At 35.9% G+C, this 23,627-nt stretch overlaps 1 protein-coding gene across 4 annotated transcripts in view; it reads left to right on the forward strand.

Annotated features, from left to right (window-relative positions):
• Positions 1–15,401, forward strand: part of SSBP2 (single stranded DNA binding protein 2) — a 285,052-nt gene extending 269,651 nt beyond the window's left edge. For all 4 annotated transcript variants that reach the window (XM_041753163.1, XM_041753161.1, XM_041753164.1 and 1 more), the window contains 2 exons: positions 6,801–6,899; positions 14,012–15,401. In XM_041753163.1, the coding sequence (XP_041609097.1) occupies positions 6,801–6,899; positions 14,012–14,041 (129 nt within the window). In that variant the 3' untranslated portion in view covers positions 14,042–15,401. The remainder of the gene's footprint in view (positions 1–6,800; positions 6,900–14,011) is intronic.
• Positions 15,402–23,627: the final 8,226 nt, after the last annotated feature.

Below are 23,627 nucleotides of genomic sequence, written 5' to 3' on the forward strand. Positions count from 1 at the left end.
TAAGGGCATTGCATTTGTACATTTCATTTGTTTTTCAAACCTATATTATGGAATGCTGATGTCCTCAATCATTATTCTAGTTCCCCAAAATAGAATAGGAAAGTAATTAGAAGAAAATTATATTAATACAGGTAGGAAAGAGACCTTCCAAATGGAGACCTTCCAAAATGGAGAGACCTCCATTTTTCCTCCTTTAGTAGTTTGAGTATTTAAAATTAATCTTTTGCTAAGATGCCTTGTATTTTTTTCGAAAGAATACCTAAGTACTTTTTAGGTCATGGTGAATTTAAAATAGTTCTCCGTGGGTCAAAAATATATTTAGAATGGCCGATAAGAACTAATTATTAACTACCATTAGAATGACTCTCTTAGAAGTCGGCTTTATATCAATAAATACCGAAATTCATTAAAGGATAACTTCATTTTTAATCCTACTTCTAATTTATATTCATGTATAATAATGTAAAATTCCTGGTGCCAAGGAAAATATAGTAAGATTGATTGAGCTGCAAAACCTTTTAAATTAAGAGTTTAAGCTAAGGGAGAGAGTGTGTTGAACTGGCATTCTGACATTCTATCTACATTGCCTGGCTGCTTGCCCTTACACATTCTAATGCACTTTGGATATCTATGTTTAGGGACAAACAGGAAGGTCTTTTTCTTTTCTTAAAATAGGTAAATATAATGAGTACTAGATTACTTCTCTGAGAAATCATATTCTAAGCAAAATAGGTAAAACCTGCAAAAGGCCTGTTTTCAAAATAGGATTCATTGTATAATTCCATTAGAGCCATCTATCTGGGAAGCACCTTTACAAGTCACGTGACCATGACTGTATTGGCTATCATAGGTATCTAACAATTGATATTAACTGAATTGTGCTTCGTGGTCACCAATAAAATTTCTAATTTTGTATTTGAGAAGCGTATTCTGGTATCCAAAGATAATCTTTATTACACAAAGGTGGGATCATCCAGATTGCTTAACATCATCTTTCTAAAATTTCCACCAATGACCCACAGCTTTGTACATTAGACAGATGTAAACAAAATTCTATATAGTAAAGTACTTTGGGTTTTCTCTTTCCAAATTTTTATTTAAATTCCAGCTAGTTAACATATACTATAACACTAGTTTCAGGAATAGAATTCAGTGATTCATCACTCACATACAACACTCAGTGCTCATCACAAGTGCCTTCCTGAAGACTCATCACCCATTTAGCCCATCCCCCTGCCCACCTATGGGAAAGTTCTTTGTAATTTATTATTAAAGCACTTTAAAATTTTTAAATAGATTCATAATGACAAATTAAATACCATGTTGTATCTGCCCTCATATCAGATCTACTGCTATTCCTTCTTTGTTAATTTTCCTATTCTACTTCCAGAGACCACTTTTTCCATTACATTGTGCCCACTGCTGATAACATTCTCTTGCCTGGTGATTTATTGCTTATTCTTTAAGCATTAATTGACCACCCACTGTGTACTTTTGTGCCTGGGTGTTAACCTTGTGCAGTATGAGAAGATATAAAAGACTTCTTTAAATACAAACATAATTTCTGTCCTCAAGTGGTTAGGTAGTCAGGAGTTCCTTCACTCCGTAAACATTAATGCACCAAGGCATTATGCCAGGCTATGAAAATCCCAGGATAAACAGAGTATGGTCTCTGCCCTCAAGAAGCTCAGTATAACCAAGATCAGAGACAATAAGGAAAAACTCTTACAAAATGAAGTCCAAATACATTTCAATTAACATAAGAATTTCCCTCCTAAAACATGTCATTTAACCATGTCCTAGAAATGACTGGTTGTGTCTGCCTTCAGCTGAGGTCCCACACAGCTTACTTCTGCACTGCCCCCTCTCCAGGTCCATTGGTTCTGGGCTCTAGCCAGGCTGTCTGGGTGATGGTACCACTGGTGTCTCTTGCATCTCCACTACACTGTGGTCATTTTTTCTCTAATCAGCACCATCATGAATACCCTCCACCATCCCCAATTATTTCTCTCCCCACCTCATTCTACTCACAGCCTAATTATTTCAGATTTTTACTCCGTACTATCCACACTATCACTAACTCCATTTCCCCCACCTTCTTCCTTTTCCAACATAAGACCAGCTATCCTAAAAAACTCTCCTCTCCTCTCGTTTCCTGGATTCATTCCTTTTCATCCTGTTATTTTTCTAGTCATTCTTATTTGTGAATCAGAAGGTAGTTGTGACCATTGCTGCTTAACAGTTTTGTTCAAAATCCCTTAGGGCTCCAGTTGCATCTTCATATATTTTTTTAAGCACCAGTATTACATATATATTTTAAAATTTCTTACTCCATTTTTTGTTGTTTACTAGAACTACTATTCTTTTACTACTTTTTTATTGTAAATATACTCTATTTTATCCTCTTTATACATAAGGTAATAAAGAGTACTGAATTGAGAATCAGAAAGCCTGGTTCTACTACCTATAAATTAGAGCAACGTGTTACTTAATTTCTCCAAGGCTTAGTTTCCTTAGCTGTAAAAGACAGTTTGCACTTTCCCTGCCTTCTTCACAAAACTATTGAGAGTCGAGTATGAACATATGCTAGGAGCTCTGAAACACTATACAGATATTAAATATCTTCCTCCTCTTTAGTTATACTGTCTTCTGTGGGAAGGCTAGGAACTCACACTGTTACCTGCATTTTGATAGCACTTGTTTCATTGATAAAGTGAGCTCAAAACTCTAAAGGAAGGGTTATAAAATTATTCCTTGCTCAGTTGAGGATTATCTAGTAAAACTCATATGTATCTTTCTCAAAATGCAGAATTAATCTTTAGAAGCCCAAATGTGAAATTCTTTTCATCCCTTTTGCAACTGAAAAGTCATCCATTTAATCAATGGAACAAAAATATTTTCCCTTGGAGCTGTTTTAGGAGTTGGGGGTGGAGAAGAGCATATGGTTTATTTTCTTAGAAGGAAATTCTGCAGTTCACATTTAACATACTTAACATTTATATTTTTGAGTTTGAAAAAAAAACATATCAGAGAGAGCCAAATTTGATCATATCATGCTTAATAAATTACCAAAGAAATCTTTTCAACCTGAAGCTTTCTGACTCCAGAACCTTAGTTCCAATTAAAGATCCCACACTCATCACAGGGGACTTAATCAACAACTATAGATCTCTGTCATCTTCTCAGTGTGGCCTGGGTCCTAGCTTACTGTGTCCCCTGAGAGAACCATGACTAGCATTGTGTTCTTTTGGGGGGCTGACAGAGTCAAAACAATAGTCTGTGAAACTTGTTATTGGCAGCCTCTGAGAAATCAATTCAAAATCCACCTTGAGGGAATCCCTGGGTGGCTCAGCAGTTTAGTGCCGCCTTCAGCCCAGAGCGCAATCCTGGGGTCCCGGGATCAAGTCCCACATCGGGCTCCCTCAGGGAGCCTGCTTCTCTCACTGCCTGTGTCTCTGCCTCTCTCTCTCTCCGTGTCTCTCATGAATAAATAAATGAAATCTTAAAACACACACACACACACAATCCACCTTGAGAGGGCTTCAAATAATGTCAATATTATTTTATTCCAATTATGGACAGAATCAAAATTTCTGTAAATGTGCACTTTCTTAATAGGAGTTTGAACAAGTTTGGAATAATTTCTGAGGGTGAGTAGAAGAAGGAACAATATTTAATTAAGAGATGATATGGAAAAATACTTGCAAGATAAAATCAGAGAACAGAGGGTCTAAGGGAATTAAATGTGTTAGCCAGAGGAAATTGTGTGTGTGAGAGTGTGTGTGCATGCATATGCAAGCACGTACACAGACATGCTTATATGTAACATTTGTGTATGAGGTCATAGCTTAAGGGAAAAACATTCCAGTTTGAAGAAAGGGTTAATGAGAATGTAATAAAATCCCTTGAAGACGGGATTGGTATAATACTAACTATACTTTTATAGCTAAATTCTTAGAGTACAAGTAGAAAATACACATTAACTGGAGTAGGAAGTGTAACCAAAGTGCCCAATATAGCTAAAAGTGATCTTTACTTGGGTTCTTTTGTACTCCCTACTCCATAATTATGTGCTCAAGCTATTGAAGCATGCCTTTTTGACTGATGTAAGCCCTTTTTCTGTAGCCTTGATCTAAGCCAGTCATATTCTTGCCTAGATGATGAAATCTACTGGAAACTGCACACAAACATAACTACAGTTAAATGTGATATACACACAGCCCATTGCCACCCACACTCATAACCTGTTCTGGGCTGGTATCTGGAACTCTGTCTTAGCTGTTCTTAGACACCAGTATTAAGTATGTCTTTAGCCTGTGTCTTCATCAGGTCCCTCGTTGGATCACGGACAGCACAATATCCATAAGAACCCTCATTGAGGGCAGCCTGGTGGCTCAGCGGTTCAGCGCCGCCTTCAGCCCAGGGCCTGATCCTGGAGACCAGGGATCAAGTCCCACGTCAGGCTCCCTGCATGGAGCCTGCTTCTCCCTCTGCCTGTGTCTCTACCTGTCTCTCTCTGTGTGTCTCTTATGAATGAATGAATGAATGAATGAATGAATGAATGAATGAATGAAATCCTCATTGAGAAACCTGCTGTTTTCACATTTTGCAGCGATTACTTCAGGTTAAAAAAAGCAAAAACAAGTTTGTCTTATCATTTGAAGATTCTCAAATATGTCCACTGAGCTGTATAAGAATAAATTCCAGAGACCTGATACTAGCTGCTTTGTATGCTGAATATGCTGAATATGTCCTTTTGTCTTCCTACCAATGTTCTTAGATCTTCCTCCCACCCCCAAAAAAGTATATACTGCTGAGCCACCATGCCATGAACAGATTGCATGGAAAACAGAAATAATAAAAGAGCTGTTTCAGAAGTATTTAAATAATAATGCAGTTCAAATTTCAAATTTTAAATATTTTGAAATCAACATTTTGAGTCAGTAATTAGATTTGAGGTTAGCTACACTTTCAAAATTGTAAATTAAGAAATGATGCATGGGACAGTGCAAGAAGAGACAGAGAGCGCCCACCTACATCAGAGATGTGCTGTTCCTCTCAGGGCACCTCAAGTACCACAGGGAGCATGTTTGTTAAACAGAAATGGGAAGCTTCCAAGCATATCCTTAAATATGCTCATATATACATTAGATTATTTTTTATTCTGGGATTACTACTTTCTTCATTATGTATAAAATGACAAATCTGCCTTCACCAAAAACATTTTGGCTGAAGATTACAACATTTTTATAAATTTAGTTTTCTTTTTGAACTAAATCAGCATTAGCATCCCTGTTTTCAAAGTATAATTGATTATTTTATAAATAACTTTAATAATTAATGAGCTATAAAATAATACACTTAGTTAAATTTTCCTTAAATGTTTTCTTAGGAAATGAAGTTATCCATGTTCATTTGAAAGTGTGGTTGCTTTCCTGTATACTTGAGAAACTAACATTTTCAGAGAAAAAATTTATCCAAAAAAAGAATCCTCTTTAAGCTATTAACTGTGGTTCCCCAGCCCTTGGGGTACATTGGCAAAACCGAGCTCCTATGGACTTCAGAGGATTCTTGTTCTCAGATCTTCCCTGTGGGATGCACAGCAGGACAAGATATAAGCTGTATTTCCACCAGTTCATCTACCTGTCTCTGCTTTACGGGTTAACCATATTCTAAAACAGCACGTATTCTTCTGGGAATAACTCATTCATGAAATTTTAAGTTTTATGACATAAAACTATTAAAACATATTTTAGTTAAGTCAAAATCTTCAGAGCAATTCCTTTAAAAAATCTAGAACTTATTCAAAAGGAGAATATAAAATGGAAATGGCTCGGGAAAAAATCTAAAATCTTTCTTCCATTTGAAATAACAAATAAAAAATTTTAACCTTGAAGTTTATTTTTACAAGTCACTAAATTAGACCTGGAAAGAGGTCCTCAGTTACAGTTGCAATACATGCTTTATATGGCAGTGCCATTCTGTATTTCCTGTGGATATGGAGTAGCAGCTGACCTCCCACAGCTAAAATTGCACAGTAATAACAAGATTAGCACATTTAGTAGAATAGGAAGCAATATGCAGCTAACTTAGTGTTTGATTAGGTTGCCAATATCAGCCATTTTATCTTAAAGTTTCAAAGTAAATCTGCTGTTCAACTAATGATAGGAAAAGATTCTAAACCAATTTACTTTGAGCCTTCTTTTCCTCCACAAGTGCATATTGAATTCTCAAGTCCTAAGGCAGTTCTCTTGTTCTTAACTATACTTGTTAACCATCTTCCTTTTTTCCCTATGGTCCACATTAAAAAAAAAAATAGTTGAAATAATATTACTATGTAAACCACATGTAGAATTAAGGGGAAATGTTTTTAAACAGTGACCTTTGAAGTTTGATTAGTAAAATTACCAAAAGCAAGTTACTGTCCCATCATGCCTGATAGTGGGTAAGCTCTCTTCATCATGTCCCTGCTGGGAATGTTTTTTTAACTCTATGGAGTTCCAGGAACTCTATAAGCTAAGGGTGAGAAATTGAATAAATATTGATTCTGAGACTAAGAAAGCAGTTGTGCTTGGTTATTTGGGGGTTTTTGTTTGTTTTTTAATTTCCATTTGGGAGAGCATTAGAACTTGTCAAGGTGTAAAGAATGAAGTAGAATACACAGTAAAAGTCTAAGATTAGAATTATAAGTCTGCTTTGTCCTTAGAGATGCTGCTGTAGATTCCATTTTTGAAACAGTACAATGCAAGAGGGAAATTAAAATCTTCAACAATGCCTTGTTTTCTAAATCTTGTTTACAGAATTCTCCCAATAATATGAGCCTGAGTAATCAACCGGGCACTCCAAGGGATGATGGCGAAATGGGGGGAAATTTCTTAAATCCTTTTCAGAGTGAGAGTGTAAGTATTCCCTTGATTATATTATTATATCCAAAATTTATTCTGAAGCTTTTCTATTAGAGTATATTCATAAAGCCATTATTATGACTGTTCACCTAGAGCTCAATAGGATGATCTTCTAAGTTAAAAAATTAAGTGGAATTTCTGTAGAAAATTTTTTAAAAATTAACTTTTGCTTTTTGTTCCTGTTCTATGTACATAGTTACAAAAACAAAAAAAACATAATACTGATTTTCTTCTAGATAACATTTACTATAAAAGAATATACTGGAAACAGGTTGCACATTTGATAATTTTTACAAGTTTTCACACTACTAAAAATGTCTGGACTCATTGCAAAACCAGGTCTGTTCTCAGTACTATCCTTACAACTCTGAACCTTCTCTATGAGATGTTTATACTTCATGCACTAGACCTCACTGGACTGACGGCCTAATAATGGTGGTCTATTAACCTGTTACTTACTTTTAACTTGAGCTGGATACCAGAGTTATTTTTAGAGTATGATTACGATGTTAAGCAAAGGAGATATCATTCCATATCTCCATAGAAGTAGACAGGAGCTAAAAGAGAAGCAATAAAATTCATTCACTCATTTAACAATTACTGAGCACTTACCACAGTTCAAAGCAGTATGTGACACACTGGAGAGACCAAAAAGACAATATGGTGTCTTTTCTCAAGGAGTTACTACATAATACACTGATTTTTTTTAACCTAAATTTTCACATTAAAAACACCTACAGAATTTTTAGAAATACAATTGCCCAAAAGTCTCCCTAGACCTAATGAATCAGAATTTCTAGGAGTAGGATTGGTCATACCTGAAAATGAAAAAGCTTTGTTAATGATGCTCATGACATGCTCTGCTAAGAAAATACTAAATTAGAATATAGCATAAAGGATTTCAGAATTTCATCTTCTTAGAATCAGTGCTCCCACATATGGATTGGTATCATTAAAAGGAGAGGAGAATACTTCCCTTACTTTGCCCTAACTCAGCCTTTACCAGAGATGATACCATCAAAATTTGAAGCAGTGGCTAGTAACCTATCTACTTTTGCATGGAATGGCTGCTTTGAACCTAAGATTGAGTGTTCCCTTGATTCTTTCACTTTTAATAAGTATCAACCCAACGCCTCTGCATTGGATAAGACTTCCCCTGTTTTTAGATACTACATCTGTTAAAACTAGAAGTAATACTATACTGATCTTTGTTTTATTTGCAGTATACATATGATTAATAAAGAGAAAGTATGTACATAAAAAATTCATATAAAATAATCAACAGGTTAACCCATCAGTCATGGTGAAATAGGAAAAACATGGGAAAACCATTTAGTTTGTCATAATGCTTAGGATTATAGGAGTTATTTTTTAGATAATTTAGTTTGCTTCAAGTCAATGGACAAATTAATTTTCATTAGTTAATGTTCACCTTATCTAATTAGAAACATTTATTTCCTTTTCTGCTAATTCTTTCAGCAGTAAAATGGTATAATTCAGTGAGGTATGTAATAATTAACTCAGTTCAATTCAACATTTCTTGAGCCTCTTATATGCAACGTGCTTGGTTGAGGACAAAGTATTCTGAGATAAATATAACACATCACTAACCTCAAAGAATGCAATCTGATGGGAAGAATGTGGTTACAAAATTGATTAAACCATGTGTCAGATTAGTAGGTGCTATAATAGATAGAAACCAGCCTTTTTATTTTATTTATTGATTGAGTGATTGAGTGATTGAGGCTTTTTAAAAAAAGTATAGAAGAAATACTTAATCTAGGATTAGAAAAGAAAACTTTTTTTTTAAAAGGTCTCACATGACTTTAGCTTTAGAGACAGGGGCAAGAGGACCTCTGTGCTCTCCTCCTTTCCCAGATTTGTCATTGGGGACCGCTGCCTTGTGTATCAGTCAGCGGAGGGCTGCCACTTGAGAGCTGGCATCAGAAAGCTTTCTGGGGGGATCAACAGGACTTGAATCAGATACAACAGGACTTGAAAACCTTCTTTGCACGGGATAAACACAAGCGTCACCCTTTAACATTAACCGGACTACGCACATGCAAAACAGCAGATCATTTTCTGAATGTGTGCAGAGGAAAGAAAGAAAGCAGCTGTAGCAGGGCTTCTCCCATCCCTGACTCCTGACCCAGCCTCACCCTCCTAGAAGCCCAGATGAAGGTTAGACTGCCAGACTACTGTACAGAGTTAGCAGGAAACAAAAGCTCCCTCCTGTCTCCTCCCTCCCTCTGTCCTGTCCCCACCCAAAAAGTCCCCAAAGGAAAAATAATTGGATGGTCACTGAGGAACTGTACCACCACCTGGAGACAGTGCAGCCTGGGAAGCATGTGCACACTGGCTGCTGCCCTCTTTTCTCTGCCCAGTGAGGGCTCTGCTGGGTTATGAAGGATGTTAATTGTTATCTACAGCTTTCTGCCTCACATCACCACACATTGTGTTGAAACCTCTTTAAAAGATCAAGAAATTAAAAACAGAGAGAAAAGAAGACTTAAAGACATTCACTGCTGACAGATGTAAGGCTTTGAAGAAGTAAATAGGCTACGTATCCAGAAGTTAGCTTCCCTATAATCAAGGAAATATAGAACTATTTAATGAATTTTAAAAGAAAACATTTTGAATGAATGAACATGTAAATTGTAGTGGGTTTTTTAAATGTATATGACTGTGAGGAGCACATACTTTTGGGTAGTCTGCCCTTTAAGGATTTGTCAGGCATATCTTGAAGTTAAAACCACAGAAGGAGGCCTGAGAAGTGAGTGAACATCTCTTGAGTGCTTTTTATGTGCCAGCCACTATCCTAGTCACTTCACACATGCTACTTCATTTAATTAATATTTATAGAAACAAAATATCCAACCCAAAGTCAGAAACCTTGCAGTGCCAACATGCAACACACAGAAAAATGTAAATCAAATGTTTCACTACTCAGCCTTTTTGGGGGGAATCATAAACAAGACCTTTATTTCAAGAAACAAACATGCCCCCTAGCGTTCAAATTCCGTAAAATGTTTGTTTTCAAAAATGAAGACTACAAAAAGGCCCATTTTGGATAGTACTTTCTCGTGTTTCTCCAGGAAAGAAAGCAGTTAGTCCTATTTCTTGAATTAATTTAGCAGAATATCTTCTCCATGGCACTGAACTATAATCAGTTGAGTAACAGTGGTATTAAAAATCGTGGACTCTAATAGGAATTATAAACAAGGTGATAGGTCATCTCCTATTACCCTTACTCCTCTTTGTCATTTTCTATTATAAAGAAATCTTATATAGCCACATTTTCTTTTACATAGTCACACAAACATTAAATTTATTTCACTTTAGTTCAGCGTAGCTGTACCATTCCTTATTTATCTCTCATTAAGAAAATAAAATATATAGAGATGCTTAGAAATAGAAATGTAGTGAGATCTGAAGCATTCTTGAAGCGTATAAACAAGAGCTCATGCAACGTGCAGAGGCTTAATGGATGTCTGCAGTGGGTGCCATGGTATGTGAACTGTGTACAAAAAGGGAAAAATCACAAATTCTCTAGTTTATATCAAGGCATGCCATTTCAAAATATATTTTACGTAAAAAGGCAAAATAAATTAGTACATGTTTGAAATTATACCTTAAGGGTTTTGTTTCTTTGCTTGTTTGTTTTTGCTGAACCAAACAGTTAATGACTTTATAAGATCCATTGTATCATCTGATTAAGGACAACCAGACTCACAGAATAGTTTGGACACAGGGCAACCTCACCTCACAGCATTTGGGCACAAACATTATGACACGTCATCCCATATCAATGCACCAGAATGACGGAAACATTGCAGTATGGCCTCAGGACAGTACACCATGAATATTTTATGTCTCTAAATATGAGACGCCATTTAGCACCTTTACTTTAGGAAAACCGTAAACCATTTCTCTTGGATGTTGAAGAATAGTCATCAGTAACAGAATTCCTTTTTGCTTGCACACTCTGTGAGTTTTCCCAGAAATTGTGTGCTTTCCCTTATTTTACATAGAGGAAGCAGTTTCAGGAAAAGGCAGCAGCAGACGAGCAGTTTACAACATCAGCAGTGCAAGCCGCACATTGCCATACCGATGCTCACATGTGGCATGTATACTGTGCCACACACACTTAGAGCATCGCTTCACTTACTTGTAGTATGCAAAAAATAAATTATGCTAGATGTTTGCTAATTTTTCTGAGTTGTATTGCTTGGAGCAGATGCTCCTTTGTGACCGAATCTGGCCCTTACTTTTTAAAATCTCAGTTATTCAGGATGTGTATTAAATGAGATAATCTCTAGAGTTAATTATGGATTATCCTGAAACTTTATTTTTTTCAGAAATTTCCTCTGAAATCCTTTCTGAAGTGCTGTCAGTGTCTTCTACTGCCTTTAGATAATTGGCACCAAGTACCCAGAAAAATCTTTTTCTTAAAACAATGATTGATGATCTAGCTGTGCTATTTAAATTTCAAGTAATTGAAATTAAATACAGCTAATTTCAGTTCCTAACTTACACTAGCTACATTTTAAGAGTCCAGTAGCCATGTGCGGCTAATAACTGTTACATTGGACAGCAGAGAATAGAATGTATCCATCATCACAGAATGTTCTATTGAACAGCACTGATTGGATCACCATTCTCATTGCCACAGTAGCTATAAAAAGCTTAGATTAAACTTTTCTGTCCCCACTTTGCCATATTCTCTAATTTTCTCTACTTTTAATAAAACCTTTGTATCCCTGTATTTTCTTGTTTATTCTTACCCCTAAAGGTCAAATATCAAAGTATAATTCTGTTTTGTCAGAGGCTGTGGGTAGTTCACTGAAGCTTGCTGTCATTATTTATAATGGGAGATTTGCATGGTATCATCTGATGAAATGAGGGGATACCTTTCTGGCACAGTGGCTAGTGGCTGGTGGGCTCATAGCATCAGTTTTTGTCTGATTGCTTTGGGTGTTAGGTTTTGCTTTGATCTGCTGTACCTTTTTGCTGCCACTATCAGGGTAAAGGTGGAGAGCTTTGTCCATCAAACCGAATCCCCTTCTCTTCTCTGGAACTGTCCCCTTTTTATCACCCTACTCACTGAATCCAACATTAAGAGTCAGTAACATGCATAGTTTAGCTTTCCTATACTGAAAGGAAATTGGAGGCTATTAAGTGATGAGCAAGTAGATTTTCCATGATTTGACCGCATTTAGAGGATTAATAATCATGCCCCGATGGTGCAGTGGCCCATTTTTCAGGCCTACTCATCCCCATTTTTTCAGGATCAATGTGGGGTTTTGGTTTGAGCCCTAGATTTACCCCTAATGGCTTTCTGTCCCAACTTCTGTCAGCTGAGCCATGGTCACTCTGTGCCCTTCCTTCCTCAGGGCATCTTATTTTCCATGGAAAACCCATTTTCACCTCAGTGTCCACCTTACACCTAATTTCTGGTTCCTGCGGTAGCTCAGCTCCTCTAGACCTCACCTCATTCCATTCTGCTTGCTCTCTTTTTAAAGTTCACGCTCCTCTTCCCACGATCATCATTTTTCCTGTTGGAGGCTCTGCTGCCTAAGACCAGTCCCCTCAACTTCACCCACCTATTTCCCTGAGGCAAAATCATTATGAACATTTTTTAAGAGATTTATTTATCCATTTTAGAGAAAGAAAGTAGAGGAGGGGCAGAGGGAGAGAACCCCAAGCAGACTCCCCACTGACAAGGAGCCCAACGGCTGGGGCTGGATCCCACGAACCCCTGAGGTCACAACTTGAGCCAAAATCACTAGTCCAGCGCTCAACCGACTGAGCCACCCAGGCGCCCCCATTATTAACATGTTGAAAGGAATCCCTTTTGCCCTGGTCCTCATCAGGTCCTCACCAAATATTTTTCACAAAATATTTAAAATAATTAAGGGTTTACATTTACATTTTCACCTAGAAACCCTCTTTATCTGGAGGCCCGTCACCATTGGGAGTGGATGCCCCTGCCCCCATCTCTGAGAATCTAGAACTGTGCTGTCCAACATGGTGCTCACTAACTATATGGGGATATTTAAATTTAAATAAATAACATTAAAATTACAGTTCCTCAGTCACAATAGCCCATTTCATGTGTTCAGTGACCACATGCGGCTAGTGGCTTCCATGTTGACCAGCACAGGGTATAGAACCTGTCCGTTGCTGAGGTGAACTCTGTCGCACAGTGTTGCTCCAGAACTTTTCTGTCATGGTCCATTCCTCAAGAATATGCATATGATTGGCATAATTATCACAATAAGTGCTCTTTGTTCCTCTCTTAATAATTTTTGAGACCTCTTTCCCAAATGAAAGCCTCACCTTTTACCAACTGTTAGCCTCAAACTGGCAGGTAATGTGTAACAATAGTGCCCCCTGCTCCCACCCTAAAAATATTGAGGATTGAAATTGGAGCCACAGATTAGAGGAAGACACTTCTAAAGTGTAAATCAGATTCATAAGCATTCTAAATGCTTTATGAGAACTTCTTAGGGCAAGCTGAGAGTTGTCTTTTGTTTTGTTTCATTTCCCTTACACTATTAATTAAACATTTGCTGAACACTTCCTGTATATTCAATAAATACATGGTTTTAAGGATTTTATATTTAATTCTCCCCGAGTCCCTTTAAGATAAATGCTATTATTATTAAACCCATTTTACAGGTGAGGAAACTGAAGCACAGAGAGTTTAACCTTCCAACTTTACATAGTTGGTAGGTAATGAGAGTGTCCCTCATAGTTATTTCATTGTGGATTGGATTTACCCAAAATGTTACAAATGCCCACAAAACATGAATCTGGCTAGAAGGAAAAGACTGAGAGACTGGGTAATTATCAACCACCTAAGTGCAAAGAGAGAAGGAGAGTGGTCGCCTTCCAGAGGAAATATTAAAAATTTCAGGGCTTAGTCACTTCTATATAAATTTACTCTTTTTATAGCTTCTTATTTTTATGTTATATGAGGTTAAAAGCTTGAGCATAAAAGATTTTAAGACATTAAAATTCATAGTTATTACTGTTTACCAAGAAGAGCATTAGTTGCCTGTAAAAGAATTGTTGTTAAAATATGGATTCTTTTTTCTTTCTAGTACTCCCCTAGCATGACAATGAGTGTGTGATCATTACCAAGTCTCCTCATGAAAACCACAGTGAGTCAGCCCTTCACAGAACTACTACGGAAGAAAATTATTCATCCCAGTGTACAGTTAAACAAAGGAATCTCAGTCACACCAAACCAACCTTTTTATTTCCTGCTCTCTCCCCTATTTTTTGAAGAAAGCGGGTCCAAACGTGATTCAAACAACTGTACAGAGCGGCATATGAGAATTGCCCTAAACTGAACTGCAAATAATTATCTGTGTATGTATATGTGTGGGGAAGAGAATGTATTGCATATGTGTATGTTATATGGACATATGCACATACATACATTGACCCACAGGACATTGTAAAATATTATTACATGACATCTTAAGTAGAAATAAGTAGGGACTTTTATTCCATCCTTTTTTTCACGTTTACATTTTAATTATTAAAAGTTGCTCCTGCCCCTCCCTGAACTATTTTGTGCTGTGTATATCACTGCTTTATATAAGTTATTTTTTAAGGTGAACTCAGATGTTATGGTTTTGTAAATGTCTGCAATCATGGATAGGAATAAAATTGCTTATTTGAGAGCTTTCATTAAATTGCGTCTGATGCAAGTTATCCTGTGAATCACAAAGTGTACTCTCTCAAAAAAAAAGGTGTGTCCTCATCCTATGTCAAATCCAACAATTTCTCAGTTATCTTTAGTGAAAAGTATTTTTGTACTTTTTATTTAGGAAAAATACTTCAACTAGGGCGTAATGGTATATTTCTGCAATAACTGCTTTAGATGGAATTCTTGATTTGTCTTTGATGATACAGAAAATCATTAATTAGCCCCAACTGCTTAGACCATAGCAATAAAATGACAGGGGTCATCATATTTTTAGAGACATATTTTCTCTTTAACATGATAAAGCCCAGAAGTGATAACAAAACCATTTGCTTGAATTTGTCACTTCTCACCAGGAATAGTAGAGCTAAATTTTTAATAACATGCTAATGGAAAATGGTATCTGATTTTTACTCAGCCTTCTTGTGAACATTTCCACATAGACACTGCAAAGAAGATACATTCAAATGACTGAACTTTTCAAGAGAAGGGGAAAAGAAGTTTTTACTGTACCCAAGGGGCTCTGAAGTGCTGCTTTTCTCTCCGGGTAGCTTGCTTACTAGCAGCAGAACTGACTGGTAACGGTCCCATCTGTGCATACCTCTCACTGGCAGCGGAGCACCTGCTCTGTTCCCAGGATCTAGGACTTTTATTTAGAGGGAAATCATTTATAGTAACTATATTCATCTGGCCATTGACTTCAGCAGGCTAAATCTACGTTGTGTAACTGTTGAGAAAAGAATGTGTAAATGTTAAAAATTAAAGAAAAAAACAAAGCACTTCCTTTATGAAAGCACATTGTTCTATGGCACTTTCCAGATCTTTGGGGGCTTTTGTGTTTAATCTTACATACAAACACTGAAATCATAATAGAAAAGTGTGAAGACTTTAATTTTACACTCCAAAAGGTAAGTTGGTGATCCTTTCTGTTAAAATTGTGATACAAATAACCACTGGTAAATATCAACTATGTATCAAGCTCCAGAGAATCTGAAAAGCATTGTTTAATCTCAGGTAAGAGGATTCCTTCTTTCTTTAGGCTTATGGTCTCTAAAATGGAAATTCAGCAGTATATATGCTAGTTCCTGATCCCAGGCTACTTATTTCTCTTAAATTCATGATGATTTATCCCTTCTGAAAGTAAAGATTTTCTCTGTGCATGAGAGGAATGCTGGGCAGAACTGTTGTAGGGGGGAAAAAGAAGTTGTTGTAGGGGGGAAAAAGAAGAATTAGATGTATGTTCCAGATTTAAACTCTAATCAAATGAGTCACCATTAATCCCACAGTGGGCAGGACATAGGACTGCACACTGAAGAACAGCTTCAAGCTTTCAGTCTGCAGAGAACTTTCATGAAAAAGTCAAATTAAAAGGTCTTTAACTCAAGCCAAGGTAATCTGAAGATGACACTTTGGATGTGTGAATTTACCAAGGATAATTTTAATTTTCTCTTTTTATGATAATTGTGTGAACATGTTCAACCTGTGATTATTAAGCTTAATCTTATGATGCTAGAGATTTCAAATGTTTTCTTGACTATTCATTCCATTGTTACTGATCTTGAGTTTCTTTTATTTGCCTTCTAGGAAGATATTGTTTCCCATTATCACAAACAATCATGAACCCAATTTTACTTGCCATTATTTTTGGGGTAATATCAGAATATAAGTGGCAATATGGGTCCCATTATTCCTAGCCTACTTGGTCAAAAAAAAGAATAAAATTCAATTCCTCAACGTATAGCAATCAACTCATCATAAGTATTTATTTCTTTTTCTCTCTTGCAATCCATATTACAGCTATTTCAATTTTTTAAAATTCCTGAAATAGTATTTTTGAAGCGAAGATTCTATTAAAGAAAGCCATAAAATAAGAATAGTTAATTTTAATCAAATAATTTTTTCATGAACCACATGGAGGATAGTGTAATCTGTATAGTCATTTTTGTAGAGGTTCTGAATCACTTAAATTTTATCCCTTTCTCTTATGTTTTCCATCTCCATCTATGCATTTGTATTGGTCTTGATATATACTACAAATTCCTGAGTTATTTTTACATATTTCACAGGAATAGTATCAGCAATTCTTGCCCACACTAAATACATAGAATACACACATGAAATAGGAAAATGTGTAAATAAGTGAACCATGAGTTTTCATTACCCTGCTTTGCATTTTGCTGGACTCACTACAGGTGAGAATATATACCAAATCCTTTGTGATGTCTAGCTGTCTTCTAACAAAGTTACCACGGGAACAAAGGCTATGGAGTGTCGTTGATCTGGTAAGACCTCATGCATCTGAGGGGTGAGTCCTGTGCTCTGTTACAGGTGCTCCCCGGTTTGGACGTAGCTGCTGATGTGTAGGAACTGCGTGACTAGAAACCTGAAGATAGAATTTCTTTGTTGCCCAAAAGATTAACAAATCAACTCTGCTCCCTGTGCCATGGAAAGTGCCCCAGACACCCTTTTCCTGCCAGGAATAGAATAAAGAAATCTTCCATTTCTATTTTTTATGCTTCTTTAAGATAACTGAACTCTCGTGCATTTCATAGGATCATTCAGTTAACATTCTTCCTGTAGCTTAAAAAACAGCAAGTGAAAATAAATTTCAGTTTGGGACATGAAGAAGCCCAAACTGAAACCTGCCCACATCTTTTCTTCGTATTCCTCATATTATTCTGGGTACGTGCAGCAAAGCATTCAAAACCGCTCCCTTGGCCAAGAGTTTTATACAGTCCTTAATATTGTGAAGCCTTGACTGGCCGCTTCCAGGTCTCCCTCCAGACACCCCCCTCTCCATCCCTGCATCGTCCAGTAGAATAAGATACAGACTGAACATTTTTACCTTCTCAGCCCCTAAGCTTTTTTTCTTCATACAGTATATAGTTTTCCCAGGAGAAATAATTGCAATTTCCATTTCTTGATTATTACTGATAATTAGAAGCAGTGCCACAAATCATAGCTACTTGACTTTGCAATGCATGGTAGTATTTTAACACTGGTTTTGCCTTCATTTTTGTGTTTTATGTACTATAATGCTCTTTTCTTGAAAATACTAATTGATATAAGTAGTGCATGAGTGTGTATAGTATGAGAGGGAGAAGGTCAATATGGGGGTGGGGAAGAGTTGCCACATATCTCCAGAAGGTAAATTAGTCTTTATTTTTTTTTAAGCCCTCTCTCCTGGTGGTGTAAATTTCTTGTTTGCAATGAGGAGCAGGAGTCTGTGTTTGCTTAAAACAGTGGTACCCGATCATAACCACATGTGAGAGGCTCCCTGGGTCTATGAAGCATAACTTGAGAAATTCCAGAAAAGTCAAAGAAACAATGGTGATCTACTATTAATACACTCCTTTTTTGCATACTAAACTTAAGTGAGTGTGTGCACATGTGTGTATTGGGGGTGGTGATAGGAAGTTTGCTAACAAAACATTCCCGCTATGATTTACATTATACCACAACCAGTAACAATTAAACATAATTCTTTCCTTTGATTGCTTTTTATTTCATTGGTAAAGTAGCTGATAAAAGTGATTTGGGATGAAAAGAGTAATACAAGACATAAGCAGATGGGATCTCCTGTGGCCAGCTTTAACATAGCCGTGCTAGTTTGTCCACCTCAGACCTTCTTAGGAAGGCACTGCATCTGAAGGTAAGAGCATAAATGATCTTTTATCCCTTGGTTATTTCACTGCCAATAATCATGCAATAATTATAGTTCTTTTTTATCTAGATGCTTGTTCACAAGAAATTGAATTGACCTTCTTAACTTATTTCACCAAAAGGATCAGCTTTACCCATGAACTATAAATCAGATTGAAAGAGATGACCTACAGATGAAAAACATCTTAGACCACTTTCCTTTTCTAAACCATATTCTAAAGAGAAATCCTCAGCTGACTGTGTCTCCTAAGGAATTTCCTCTATTAAGTTTCTGTAACTTAATGTAACTTAATGTTAGCATAAAGTGAGCAGAGTTCCTGAATACAAGAAAATAATTTCTGTAAGTAGTTTAATATAAATATTTTTGCTGACTACATCCTTAAAATGAAATACATTATTTTCCATAGATTCTGCAAATTTTAAAGTGGGACTAAGTATTTTCACATATAGAATTACAGTTGTCTCTTTTCCTTTTGAGGATTTGCTATCCCCGGGATAAATTGGACTTGTTTTGATTATCCTACTCATTGAAATATTATGTTATGGTCTATTCCTAAAAATATTTAGCATTTCATTTGTGCAATTAACATGAGAAAAGCCAATATTGATATTCCTAGAAAAAAAAATGCTATCAAGAATTCATTCCTGGTTAACATTAAAACTTTACCCCACTTTCTCTTTTGCATCATATGTTGCAAGGAAGTGAAATTTGGATTCCTCACAGTGTTCTCAGAACACAATACAATTCATTGTCAGCTAAATTTCCATCATGTCCTGGTAAAATTGATCAGTAAAATATAATTAACCATCTAGTTATTAGAAAGCAATTCAAATAATCTGTCCAGTTTACATATTTTGAAAACAAACCTCCTTTACATTTAGCAATACCTCAGAAATGTTCTCAATATAAGCTACTGATTAAAATGTGTATGTTACTTTCTACCAGGTCATATTTCAAGATGTTCTATTTTCCTTGCATTGAGAAACTAAAAACTTAGCAGAAACTGTATGTTGGAGTAAATAAAGGACATGCTGTTGTTTTAAACATGGAAAATGAAAACGGTTTTATTCAGAGTTCTTTATTCATGATAGCTATGAGCTTACTGGATTGTTTAATTTACCTAATTGTGATTTTAAGAATTTAATACGGTTTTTTTTTTTTTACATCTGTTAAATTGTTACATATAATGTCATCCTGGAAAAATCGAATTATTTGTAAGGTTTTTACAAATGCACAATTGTTATATGACTATAATTGGAATCTGGGATGATTCTTAGTAATCTACTATCCTTAATTCAACCACGGTCATCAGCTATCTGACACATTCTGTAAATTTAGCATGCACACGTGTGCATGTGGATGTGTGCACACATGTCCATTACTGCATTTATTCTCATATGGATTTATTACTCAATGTTTTTGTACAAATACTTTAGCTATTCATGCAATGAAGAAAGTTTCCATAAAACCGCACATAAATGTCCCTTAATTTGGCACCTATTTTCACATTTTAAAAATACAACTTTTTGTTTATCGTTTCTACCCTTTTCTAGCCTCTGCTTGATTACTTATAGAAAAAGTAAATTATTCATAGGAAGCTAGCATAAGTGTTTCTGAATGATAAATCAAAATATAACTAATGTGGATCTGTGTATATGACTGAAATAGATATACATTATGCCTAATATAAACCAGGAGTCTAGGGCAGCCCCAGTGGCTCAGAGGTTTAGCACCACCTTCAGCCCAGGGTGTGACCCTGGAGACCCGGGATCGAGTCCCACGTCGGGCTCCATGTATGGAGCCTGCTTCTCCCTCTGCCTGTGTCTCTGCCTCTCTCTCTCTCTCTCTCTGTGTGTGTCTCTCATGAACAAATAAATAAAATCTTTTAATAAATAAATAAATAAACCAGGAGTCTATAATATCAAAATTTTATATGCACCAAGAAAAGGCTATGTGTGACTGGTTCCATGTGGTCAGATAACTAAACCAGATACCAAAAGTAACTAATATGGTTATCAAATATTTGTTAATAATTAATAGTTTTATACTTTATTCCAAATAGTATTACACATAATGTGGAAATCTGAAGCAATTATGCAGATAATTCATGCAAAACTGTGCTTTTCCTCAAGTGCATTTATCTTCCTGAATTGTACAGATGGTTGTCGCAGTTCACCACTGTCCAAATAAGGCTTCTGAAGTAGGTTCTGCACACTACTCTGTAGGTAAATAAAAACTTAGAAGGAGGAAGATCTATAACTGAAATTAAAAATTCATTCTAAGTATAAATTAAATATATAAATCTTTTATTCAATAAATTCTTTAGTACTGGTTCCACAGTATTTAAGAATGCTTAAGTATTAAGTGTTTCTAGTATTAGGGTTTTGATCATAAATGAGGTTTTCTAGTTCAGCAATGCATCACATTTGTACATAGTGATTAGAAAGGAAAATACTATAAATTCCAATGGCAAGACATCTTACTGAGCCAAAGGTTACCTCAAATAACTTGTCAGGCAATTTTAGCAGGGTGTCTGGATTTCGGGAAGATGGAGGGTGGGTGGCAAGGCAACTGAATCCTCTCTAAAGTTAAAACAGATAGGAATCCTGTAACTAAAATAGGATTTAGCATAGATAAATAAAAGCCAGTAGAAGTAGTTTAATTCCTCCTCAGCTCCTCTTGATGATTGAGATAACAGAGTAAGAGTCCAAAATGAGGGAAAAGGGGTCAGAGTGTCTGCGTACCCAGCCCCAAATAATATGTATCAAATATCAGGTAAAAGTCATCAAGTATTTGTTCTCATAGCTCAATGTGTTCTTTTTTATGTTCTAATAAAACTTTATTTACAAAAGTAGGCATGTGATACACAAACTATAGGCTGCTGACTTATGCTATATAACAACAGTGTTATCACAATTGAAGTTAACAAAATTTCCCTAATAGTATCTAACAACCTGTCTCTATTCAATTTTTGCAGTAGCCCCCAAATGTCTGTGTTGCAGTTGTTGAATTTTTTCCCACTTTTTTTTTTTTGAAGATTTTATTTATTTATTCACAAGAAAGAGAGAGAGACAGAGGCAGACAAGGCAGAGGGAGAAGCAGGCCCCATGCAGGGAGCCCAACGTGGGACTCGATCCCGGGTCTCCAGGATCACGCCCTGGGCCAAAGGCAGGCGCCAAACTGCTGAGTCACCCAGGGATCCCCCATTTTTTCCCACTTTTATTGAGAAATCATTAAAATGCATCTTGTATAAATTTAAAGCATACAGCATGGTGGTTTGATTTACATATCTTGTGAAATGATTACCAGAATAGGTTCAGCTAACATATAGATACAATAATAAGAAAGAAAAAAATGTTTTCCTTGTGATAAGAACACTTAGGATTTACTCTCTTAATAGCCTTCCTACATATCATACAGCCATGTTAGCCATAATTACATGTTGTACATTATATCTCCAGTACTTATTTATCTTATAACTGGAAGTTTTTACTTTTTGACTATCTTCCTCCAATTCCTCCTCCCCCACTTTCCATGTATTCTTAAAAGTAAAGAAACACTTAAAAGAGGCATAAAGATTTATAAAGAAATTCTGGAAGCTTCACTCCCTACACATATTGTCTAATGAGAAATATGGTGTCCCTTTTTGGAAAGCTCTAGAACCAATATATATTGTACATATGAATGTTTAGCTATCTCATTCAGTTTGCAAAGCTTCTCTTGAAGTATGTGTTGGGATCTGTTTGGTTATAGCTGCACTTCTCAATGTACAACAATCTCAATTTTTCCTCATAAGATTGTGTCTTTGCATCTTATAGCACATAATTTTTTATGGTAATAGGGAGGAAACTCTTGATGTCCGGTCATGTCACATGAAAAAAATATGTATTTAAATGTGCATGCAATTTAATCTCAATTATCACATATAATATATAAATTAGTATACATTGTGTAAAAGAATTCAACATTGCTTATTTATGTAAATATTGTTTCAGAGAAAGAAATGGCTTAAGAATTGTAAAGTCAAATGTATTCTCTGTATAGTCTGGTGGTGCTAACTGCTTTGTCATCAGGGTAGTCATTATTCACTTGTGACTGAAGGGATCTTACACATACTAAATGCTCTCAAAATTGTTTTAAAGAACGTGTTGTTAATCATTGAAAGTGATATTAATTTTAATTTTGAGAATTCGGCATGCTATTGCAACAAGCAGTTACTAGTCAAATTTTTAGATATTTATTTCATCCTTTTTGAGAAGTTTTTACCTAAGAATACTTTGTGATCTCTATGAAAAACTCCAGGGAGCTAAACTCACATCTATTGAAAAAAGAGAATCCAATTAACACTTTAAAAAATATAAGGCATATATGAAAGTGTTAAATGAAAATAGAGCATTAGCAATTGCAGGACATCTATCCCACCATAAAAGTTCCCAAACTAATATCCAGATTCAAAATTGAAATGCTCACTATAACAGGTACTAATAAGAAATTTATTGGACCAAATAATCAAATCAAAACCAACGTAGGAGCCAAATCTAATTTGCACCAAAGATAGATTTGTAAATCCACTGCCAATGTGCCTAAGGATAATTACTCCACAAAATCAGACCATAACCAAACCCTCAATATTGACTCATCAGAGTTTAAAATCCAATCCATTTAGCAAAAATACCATGTGAAATAGAGGCAGTGCAATAATCTCAGGCTTTTCTCAAAAATAGTAATCTTGCTGAAAGATTTCTGGGTGCAAAATTACATGGTCCAGTAAAGCTCACTTTAGAATGTAAAGCATGCAAAGCCCAGATCTCTATAGAACTTGTATGCCATGAGTATCTCTAAAACGAGCTTCTTAAATCATCTCCAAGGGGAAATGGTCCAGGGTGAACAGAGGTCTGGCAAGCTGTCTCTGATTACCTCACTTCCCAGATGATTTAAAACCTTGTTGTTTGGAAAGGTATTTGCTACCATATTTTCAAATGCTAGAAAGATTTGCATAATATTTCTGTGTAAAAGAGAGTTGATGAACTGTGTATTTGCAAAAAATGAATAACTAATAGCAACAGTTTTTCCTTCAAGTAACCAGAAATATTGTGTTGCTTTGCTCTGGCAATAGGCACTTCGGAAAACATGAAATACAGATTGGAAAAGTTTATGTTCCAGAAAACATAGATGTTCATTTGAAATCTGTTGAAAATAAAATATCTTTCTGGTTTCCTTGGCAGTACTGCTTCTCATCAAGTTTATACTGGGCCTCAAAAAGGTTTTGTTCATCCCACTGGAAATGTATGAGTTTATCCAACTGAAGAGGAGTTTTGGAGTAAATAAATGATTAGATCAG

The sequence above is a fragment of the Vulpes lagopus genome, chromosome 4 (genome assembly GCF_018345385.1).
Source record: "Vulpes lagopus strain Blue_001 chromosome 4, ASM1834538v1, whole genome shotgun sequence".
Classification (NCBI taxonomy): domain Eukaryota; kingdom Metazoa; phylum Chordata; class Mammalia; order Carnivora; family Canidae; genus Vulpes; species Vulpes lagopus.